This window comes from Penaeus japonicus, unplaced genomic scaffold (assembly GCF_977035675.1).
Source record: "Penaeus japonicus unplaced genomic scaffold, GWHDUDI00000001_assembly GWHDUDI00000006, whole genome shotgun sequence".
NCBI lineage: Eukaryota > Metazoa > Arthropoda > Malacostraca > Decapoda > Penaeidae > Penaeus > Penaeus japonicus.
The window spans coordinates 37,357,787-37,367,786 of NW_028234408.1; the positions used below are offsets into that span (position 1 = coordinate 37,357,787).

The following is a 10,000-nucleotide window of genomic DNA, read 5'->3' on the forward strand; positions in this document are numbered from 1 at the left end:
CTATGACCCTCAGTCATTATGCGAGCTAATCATATCTACAGAACCAACTCTATTAGATATTTTATCGACAGACAATGTAGATACCCAGGTAACCATCCTTACGGAAGTGATGAAAAGCAGCATAGATGCCTCTGCTCCCTACGTGACAAGAATCGTCAGACGTCCCCCTGCTCCATGGAGAAATTACTATATCAAGAGAGCCATTGCCAATAGATATAAAGCCCAACAAACGCTCAAAAGTAAAATGTTAAGTAATCAGTTCAATATTATCAGAAATGAATTTGCTAAACATAAAAGCAACATGGAACCTTTTAAAAATATTAGTTTTTACACAAATTCTACACATAACACATGGCATTTTAATGACTTCTTTGCACAAATTAGGAAACATAACGGATGTTTTCAGGCCACAACCAGTGGACATATAAAATATTATCCTAATAATAACAAATGCGGTGGGAGCAGACGGTATTGCTTTGCGCTTTATTAAGGATAGTCTACCCGTAATCGCGTTTTATATAACGATCATCATTAACACCTTTCTGGTTACTGGTGTTTTCCCATCGCTTTGGAAACATGGAATTGTAACACCAATTTTCAAGTCTGGGGATATAAACGACATGAATAATTACTGCCCCATTAGAATACTCAAAGTACTATATAAGGTTCTTGAAAAAGCAGTAGCCAATCAGTTGATGAATTTTCTGGAGACCAATACTTATAATCTAAAACTTAACATGACTTTAGAAATAAGTTATACACTGAAACAGCATTGTTACAGATGACTGACCAAATATATAAAAACATGGACAACAATAAGATAAACTTGCTCACTTTGTGCAATCTTTCTAAAGCTTTTGACAGAGTCGACCACGAAATTCTTCATAACAAAATAAGAAACCAGAGAATTGACACCCATTGGTATGATAGTTATTTAAGTACAAGAACCCAATCGGTAAAAATGTATGAGAGTATATCATCACAACAATCAGTCAATTTCGGTGTTCCACAAGGATCTATATTAGGCCCGATCCTATTTACAATTTTCATTAATGATTGATCAAGCATAGTCCATAACTACCATTTAATACAATACGCCGATGATTCTGTGAACAACTTAGATGCATTGATAAGAAACATTCAACACACTCTTATTCAAGCAAAAGGATATTTTGACATTAACCCATTGCGTACGGGTGTCATGACATACATGACGTAGGAGCTTTGGCCAGACGACGGGCGTCATGACGTACACGACGTTCGGGGATTTTGGATCACTGTGCTAATTTATTTTACTATGAAAAAGGAATGAGTGATGATGGCTACTGCAGTCCTAATTACTATAATTACCGTAATATCGTGCAAGCTTAACGTCCAAAACCTAGATGGCACCACTTTTTTCTAGCACCAGCAGGTGAGAGAGCCTTGAATGGCACCCATCCACGGTCTCTAGCATGCACTGTCTCTATAGAGCGATGGCACACACTAAGTTGATGAACCCTTGCTCTAAAGTACCGCCGATGAAGGATGTGCAGGCAGAACGAGAAGAGGAAGGTGACTCAATCCATACCCAGTGTCTAAAATGTGCTCTTGTGCCAATATGGATGTCTTTCACTGTGGCACTCACAGTCACAAGCACAGGTTTCATTCCTCTTCCCTACCTCTTCTTGTTATCTTTATTGTAGGTGGTTATATGTTTCGTATTCGTTCATGACAGCACAAAAATACGAAAAAAATAAAGTTGCCTTTTGTCCTCCCATAAAACAGCAATACTTCTATCACATTGAGTATAAAGAAAATAATGAGCTAATATGGATAACATACTACAATTTTAGTCAACTGCAGCACTGATAGAGCCTGTCATACGGCACATATAAGTCTCTAAACTCAATAAAACACACAAAAAAATAAAACACAAAAACCGCTCTAGTTTTATAATGAATGACTGAAAGAGATTGGGATGCTTCAAATTATATTGCTTCAAGCGGTCTCTCTCTAAAATAAAACCTATCCTGGAGGCTGGGCAAGCAAATTTATCTCCGTCTGCAATGGGTTAATAGCCTTAAAATAAATCCACATAAAACAACAATGTATTTTCATAGGTAGTCGGAAAAAGTAGCTAAAATTCCCATAAACACAACCGTGGAATTCGGAGGCTGCCAAATCAAACCAAACACTTCAGTTAAAAATCTAGGAGTATACTTAGACAGATATATGACATTTGAAGCCCATGTTGACAACATACAGTACATAGTAAGGTAAGGGGTACACTGATACATCTGTTGCTCTGAGTATCATTGACTATTGCTCAGGTGTTTGAGGCTCAACTAACAAAACCCTAATGCAAAGAGCACAAATACTACAAAACTTTGCTGCAAGAGTTGCATTAGGTAATGTTAGTAAGTTCGATCACATCACCCCACATATTCTTAAATCAAAATGATCAAAAGTCCAAGCGAAATACAGTTACGATACATGTGTTTTCATACATAAAATCATTAAATGGATCCTGTTCATACAAACTGTAGGACACACATCAGGTGTCCGAACACGACAAGTAAATTCTCTCTATGTCAATAGATCACACACGGAAATAGGGACACGGTAAATGCTAATGCGTGGACCCCTTTTAATGTTAAAGACATCATTAACCTCAATAATTTCAAGACAAAATTAAAAGAAAATTTCCTAAATTGTCAATTGTGATGGATTGTCAAACATGTAACAAATGTATTGTATATCTATTATTTTGCTATAAACTATTTCTATAAAAATGATAAATATTGTGATTTATGGAATTAAAGTTTTTGAATTTGAATTTGAATTTGACTCATGTTTCAAACTATACGGACAATAGAGCTGTCTTGTATAAATAGTGAAATAAAATTAAGCAGTATACATTCAAAGGCTTTTGTCACTCAAACTATTCCAAGTTCTACTTAAAATCTGTATCCTCAAAATTTAGTGACAGGATCAACCCAAGGAAAATCACTGTCGAGGGGTCACTGGTGCACCGAGAGGGGTCACCTTGCATCGTCTCTCAGGCTGGTGTGAATAAGTTTAGATTGGTCTTTACCTGTTTGTCAGTCTCTCTCCCTCTCTTACTGTCTTTTCTCTGTCTCTCTTTCCCCCTCCCTTTTTCTCTTTCTATTTCTTTCTTTCTCTCTCTCTCTCTTTCTTTATCTTTTTTCCCCTCTCCCTCCCTCCCTCTCTCTCTCTCCCCCTCTCTCTCTTTTATCTCTCACTCCCTCTCCTTCTCCTTCTCCCTCTCTCACCCCCTCTTCCTCTCTCTCTCCCTCTCTCACTCCCCTCACTCTCCCTCTCCCTCCCTTAAACCACATGAAATCCACCCCATTCGCTCCTTAAGAAAACTCTCACTGTCAAGGAAAACACTCAGTGAGGTGTGTCCGATCTCTTCCCCTCAGCCTTCACTGACACGTGCTTTATCCTCTCGCAGCAAGTATCCTGGATTCGGAAACGTGATTTGCATGTCATCAGCTCAGGGAATATTGTCTTCGCTTCCGATCAGAGGTTCCAGGTAGGTTGTTTTTGGGTTCCAGTATTCTTATTGTTTTTTTTTATTTTTTTTTTTTATTTTTTTTATTTTTTTTTTTTTTAAGAACGATGTTACTATCATTACTATTACTACCACTACTACTACTACTGCTAATGCTACTACTACTAATGCTACTACTACTAATGCTACTACTACTAATGCTACTACTACTAATGCTACTACTAATGCTGCTGCTACTACTCTTACTACTACTACTACTACAACTACTATATAAAATTGTCTTGATTATTATTTTCAATATTGTTTCTATTACTTACTGGTATTCCTACTACTCCTAATACTATTACAACTGTTACTACTACTACTGCTACTTTTACTACTACTACCGTTACTACTATTACTACTACTATTACAACTGCTATTTCTACTTCTACTACTATTACTATTACAACTATTACTACTACTACTATTACTACTGCAACTACTACTACAACTGCTATTACTACTACCGCTACTACCACTATTACTACTACTACTACTACTGCTACTACTCATAATTGTCTTTATTATTTTTATTTTCATTATCATTATTATAATTACTACTACTACTTCTGCTTAAACATGATTATTTCTGCATTTGCTATAACTGTAAATTAAAAACGAAATTATAACCGAAACATTTTAATTTTCATTGTGACAAACGTTGAAAAACTCTGAATGAGGATGAATAACTCTATGGTGCAAGATATGCAACAGACGTTATTACATCTTCATAAAAAATACGTAGTTCTGATGTTAATGCAATCCGAAAAGGCCATCATATTGCATTGTTGAATTATTCATTCTCATTCACACGATAACAATTTCAGTTTCATATGCAGTATCTTTGGATGTCAGAGAATAACTTTTTTTTTTTTTTTTTTTTTTTTTTTTTTTAGATATATATTTCATAATATATTTCCATCGTTTTTTTTCAGTTTATACTGTTATATATTCCCTAACTTACATTGTAATCGTTTGAATAATGATTTTTTATTTGGATTTCATATATGGAAAACATAAAAAACAAAACATAAAGAGATGTGGTAGAAAAATGAAGATTAAAGAATAGAAAAAAAAGAAAAAAAGCTTCGAAACAAACATTGTATGGAAAAAAGGCGTGTATTTCGTTTAATACTTTTCTGCCATTTTATGTTTATTTAAGTAAAGTGTTTCGTCATTAGTTATAAGAAAAGTTAGATACAATTCACCATGGGTATTTCCCTTCCTTTTCTGTCGTTTTATCTATTTATTTATTTATATTTCATCTTTATCGTTTCCTGTTCTTACTGCCCTTGTTCTCCCCTTCCGTGTTCTTCCCGTGTTCTTACGTATCTCAGTCTCACCGTTGCTCTTGCCTTGTGCGTTTCTCGACTTCTTTTATTTTCTCCTTCCCTTTATCCTCATCTGCGTTCAATTCCACCTCCCATGACCTTACCTCCCTTCCTTTTCTATCCTCTCTCCCGCCTCCCCCCATTATCCTCAATTCCTTTCCTTTTCCCCTTCCCCATTCTTCTCATCTCCCTTTATTTCCCAACCCTATTGCAGGTGTTGCATCCGGAGAAATCGGAAAACTGGACGTTGCAAATCAAGTACGCGCAAGAGAGGGACTCCGGCTTGTACGAGTGCCAGATCAACACTGAGCCGAAGATTTCTCTGTCTTACGTCCTCACCGTGGTTGGTAAGTGAAGGGGGCCGGGGGGAGGGGGGAGGGGGGTGAAGAGAGGGGGAAGGGAGAGAAGGGAGGGGAGGAGGGAGGGGAGGAGGGGAGGGAGGGTTGGAGGGAAGGAGGGAGGGGAGGGGGGAAGGGAGGGAGGAGGGGAGGGGAGGGGGGAAGGGAGGGAGGAGGTGAGGAGGGAGGAGAGGAGGGAGGGGAGGAGGGAGGAGAGGAGGGAGGGAGGGAGGAGGGAGGGGAGGAGGGAGGGGAGGAGGGAGGGGAGGAGGGAGAGGGAAGAGAGTGGGAGGGTAGAAGAGGGAAAGGGAGGGTGAGAGGGGAGGAAAGAGGAAGGGACAGAGTAGGAGGAGGAGAGGAGGGAGGAAAGAGGAAGGGAGAGAGTGGGTGGAAGAGAGGAGGGGAGGAAAGGGGAAGGGAGAGAGTGGGAGAGGAGGAAGGAGGAGAGGAAAGAGGAAGGGAGTGAGTGGGAGGGGAGGAGGTAGGAGAGAATGGGAGGAGGAGAGGAGGAGAGGAGAGAGGAGAGGAGAGGAGAAGAGAGGAGAGAGTGGGAGGAGGAGAGGAGAGGAGGAAAGAGGAAAGGAGAGAGTGGGAGGAGGAGAGGAGGGGAGGAAAGAGGAAGGGAGAGAGTGGGAGGGGAGGAGGGAGGAAAGGAGAGGGGAGAGTGGGAGGATGAGAGGAGGAGAGGAGGATAGGGGGGAGGGTGAGAGGAGGTGAGAGGAAAGGAGAGAATGTGAGAGAAGGATAGGGAAGAGGAGAGGTGAGAGTAGGAGAGGGGAAGATAAATGAGAAAAGAGGAGAGGAGAGAGTGGGAGGAGATGAGGAGGGGAGGAAAGGGGAAGGGAGAGAGTGGGAGGAGGAGAGGAGGGGAGGAAAGAGGAAGGGAAAGAGTGGGAGGAGGAGAGGAGGGGAGGAAAGGGGAAGGGAGAGAGTGGGAGGAGGAGAGGAGGGGAGGAAAGGGGAAGGGAGAGAGTGGGAGGAGGAGAGGAGGGGAGGGAAGAGTAAGGGAGAGAGTAGGAGGGGAGGAGGGAGGAGAGGAGAGGAGAGGGGAGAGTGGGAGGAGGAGAGGAGGAGAGGAGGGGAGGGTGAGAGGAGGTGAGAGGAAAGGAGAGAATGGGAAAGAAGGATAGAGAAGAGGAGAGGTGAGAGTAGGAGAGGGGAAGATAAATAAGAAGAGAGGAGAGGAGAGAATGGAAGTCGAGATGAGAGTAGAGGAAGAAGGGAAAGAGTAGGAGACGAGAAGAGAGGAAAGGAAGAATGGGAGAGAATAGGAGTAGATAAAAAGAAAGGGAAAGAGAGGAGAGAGTGGGAGAAGAGAGGAGGGGAGGACAGAGGAAAGGAGAGAGAGGGAAGGAGGAAGAAAGGAAAGAAGAGAGGGAAGAGGAGGCAAGAGTCAGGGAAGAAATGACAAGGGGAGAAGGGACGTATAAGAGAGAATCAAAAGAAATCCGAGAGACAAAAAGGGTTTTAAAAGCAAAGCAACAACAAAAAGCGAAAACTGAAAGATGAAACAAAGAAAGATGAGGAACACACGTGGATAAAGCAGACAACGAAATAAACATAGTTAATACCATATAACAGCAAGCAAAGAAATAATAAAAAAAACACAAATCCTGCCTATGACATATTACCAATAAACTTAAAGTCAAAAGATAATTTCCTGTCTCTTCTATCACTAAAACATAAAATCCCTTGTCAACCGAATGATATTGCAAAACGTCATCATTAACTTGTCAGATGAAATAGGGTCAGAGGTCAAATGCATGACGACCTAATGTCCCATTTGATATAATGAGAGTAAATCAATCCCAATTAATAACGTCCTCATTAGACATGTCTGTATCACCTGCTCTGTCATTTAACCTGTAATTATATGGTTCTATACGGTAGGTGGGTTAAGTGGGTTACCTGCCTGTGATCGAGTGGGCTAGGTTGTGATTATGGGGTAGTAATGGCTGTGCGGTCTGTGAGCTGTGTCGGAAATGTGTTCAGTCTGTCTGTATTGATATATGTTTATCTATCTATCTATCTATTGGTCTGTTTATATCTGTCAATTTGCGTATCTCTCTCTGTTTCTCTATCTGCTTCTCTCTGTCTCTCTCTCACTCTTTCTTTCTTTTTCTTTCTCTCTCTCTCTCTCTCTTTCTCTCTCTCTTGCTCTCTTTCTCTCTCTTTCTCTCTCTCTCTCTCTCTCTTGCTCTCTCTTTCTCCCTCCCTCCCTCCCCCCCTTCTCTCTCTCACTCTCCCCCCCTCTCTCTCTCTCACACACACACACACACACACTCTCTCTCTCTCTCTCCCACACACACCCAAACACCCAAACCCAAACACATACCTACAACCACATCCACCCCCCTCCCCTTTCCACCCCCCCCCTCCCCCACCCCCCCATCACACATCAAGACACACAAACGCCCCTTTCCGAAAGCTAATCCAAAGGGGTCTTCCCACAGAGTCCCGCGCCCTAATCCTTGGCCCTAGCTATGTCAAGGCCGGAAGTACAATCAACCTCACCTGCATAGTTAATCAAGCTGGAATGGAAGGTGAGGAAACTGTTTTTGTTCTGTGAGATATTAAGATTTGTGTCAGGTTGGATGTGTGAGTCGTGTGAGTTTTTTTTTGTAGATTGTAATATTTTTTTGCTGTAACTATTTTTGAACACACACACACACTATACACGCATACATACATACATACATAAATATATATATATATATATATATATATTATCAATATAACACACATCCAGAGTAATATCATAAAAAAAACAGGAAAATTTAGGGAAATTAGATATAAATAGATGTATCAATAGATACATAATTAATAACTAGATCGAAAAATAAATAGGGAAATAAGTAGATAAATAAATAAACAATCCAATCTGCAGATAGATGAACAAAGAACACACAAACAAATAAACGAATAGATAACCAACAAACAATTCAAAACCAAAATCAAAACAAAAACAAACGCCAGTCCATATTTACAAAGAACCTCCCCTCCCTCCCTCTTTTCCCTCCCCCACAGGGCTGGTGTACTGGTACCGCGACCAAGAGATCCTGGACTACGAGGGGCCAGTGTCCATCCTGACGCAGGAGGCGGCGGACGGCACCACGTCGCGCCTCACCATCAGGGGCGCCGCGCCCTCCGACTCCGGGAACTACACGTGCTGGCCCACCTCCGCGCAGCCCTCCTCCGTGCTCATCAACGTCGTCTTAGAGGGTGGGTTGGGCGGTGGGTTGGTGGGTGGGGGGAGTAAGAGAGAATATGAAAGAGAGAGAGATGGAGAGAGAGAGAGAGAGAGAGAGAGAGAGAGAGAGAGAGAGAGAGAGAGAGAGAGAGAGAGAGAGAGAGAGAGAGAAAGGGGGAGGGAGTAATATATATAGAGAGAAAGAGAGAAATAGAAAGAGAAAGGGGGGAATATATATAGATATATATTGTATATATGATTGTATATTCTTCTTATTATATTCTAAAATCTAACGTCTTCTCTCCTTTCCTCTCTTTTTTCTTCCTCTCTGTCGCAATCCCTAACCTTCCTACACTTTCTTTCTCTCCTTTTCTCTATTTTTCTTCTAATATTTCGTTTTTTTTTCTATTTCAGGAGAGCAGCCAGCAGCCATGCAAACAGGTGTCGGCGCGCACACCTGTCCTGCGTCACATTTTCTATGGGTACTTTTACTCTCTCTCGCTCTTACCATCCTCTCGGGACACAGATGATAAACCCGAGAAAAAGATATAAAAAATAAAAATATGTGTAAAGTAGCAACAAAAATATGAAAAAAAATATATAAAAGACTAAAAAAAGGACTTAAAGGAGACGAAATGTCCCAAACCAGATGTCATTCTCAACATGTGTCTTGACTTTTCTAAACGAATGTCCTAGACGTGTTTCTTGAGTCTCCCCTACCAGGCAGTCGTCTAAAGAAAACGAGTGTCTGAGCCTTATGGAGAGATGATTTTTTCTCTTCGTTTTGCCAAGTCCGTCCGCTATTTTTCTCCTTTTCTTTCCTCTTCTTTTTATCTCCTTCTGCCTCGTCCTGTTTTTATCATCAGATTTTTCTCTGTGCCCTTTCTCTTCCTCTTTTCGTCATTCTCGGTATTATCATTATTATTTTATGGTCATTATTTGAAACGGTTTTACATATAATTCATATTTTCAAATAAATACCATTTTGAATTTGTGAATGGGAACTCCATTCATAAATACAAAAGAGAAAAGGGTAATTTGACATGTTATTATTGTAGTTTTCTTTAACCCCGTTTATTTGAATTGTTCGTCCGTCACTATAGATTTTGTTTTTGTTTGTCTCTCTTTTCAACCGTCTCTCTCCGTCTAAAGTGTCTCATCATCTCTCGAGCCTTCTATATGTCTATTTACACTTCCTTCTATTCATCAGTCTCTTTGTCTTCCTCTTTCTCTCTTTTTCTGTCTCTCGCTCTTTTTCTCATCTCTTCTTTTCTCCTCTCTCTCTCTCTCTCTCTCTAGATCTATCTTTCTCTTCCCTCCCCTTGCTCTATATCCTCTCTCTCTCTAAATTTCCCTTTCTCTCTCTCTCTCTCTCTCTCTCTCTCTCTCTTTCGCTCTCGCTCTCGCTCTCTCTCTCTCTCTCTCTCTCTCTCTCTCTCTCTCTCTTTCGCTCTCGCTCTCGCTCTCTCTCTCTGTCTCTCTCTCTCTCTCTCTCTCTCTCCCTCTTCCTCTCTTCTCTCTCTCTCTCTCTCTCTCTCTCTCTCTCTCTCTCTCTCTCTCTCTCTCTCTCTCTCTCTCTCTC

General features: G+C 41.0%; 1 protein-coding gene across 1 annotated transcript in view; it reads left to right on the forward strand.

The window, feature by feature from the left end:
- LOC122252739 (zwei Ig domain protein zig-8) overlaps window positions 1-9,777 on the forward strand; it is a gene marked incomplete at its 5' end in the record, with an annotated part of 11,964 nt that extends 2,187 nt beyond the window's left edge. The window contains 5 exon segments of the mRNA XM_086537989.1: window positions 3,458-3,538; window positions 5,105-5,237; window positions 7,682-7,771; window positions 8,256-8,450; window positions 8,833-9,777. Of these exon segments, the coding sequence (XP_086394115.1) occupies window positions 3,458-3,538; window positions 5,105-5,237; window positions 7,682-7,771; window positions 8,256-8,450; window positions 8,833-8,948 (615 nt within the window).
- Between the last annotated feature and the right edge of the window lie 223 nt (window positions 9,778-10,000).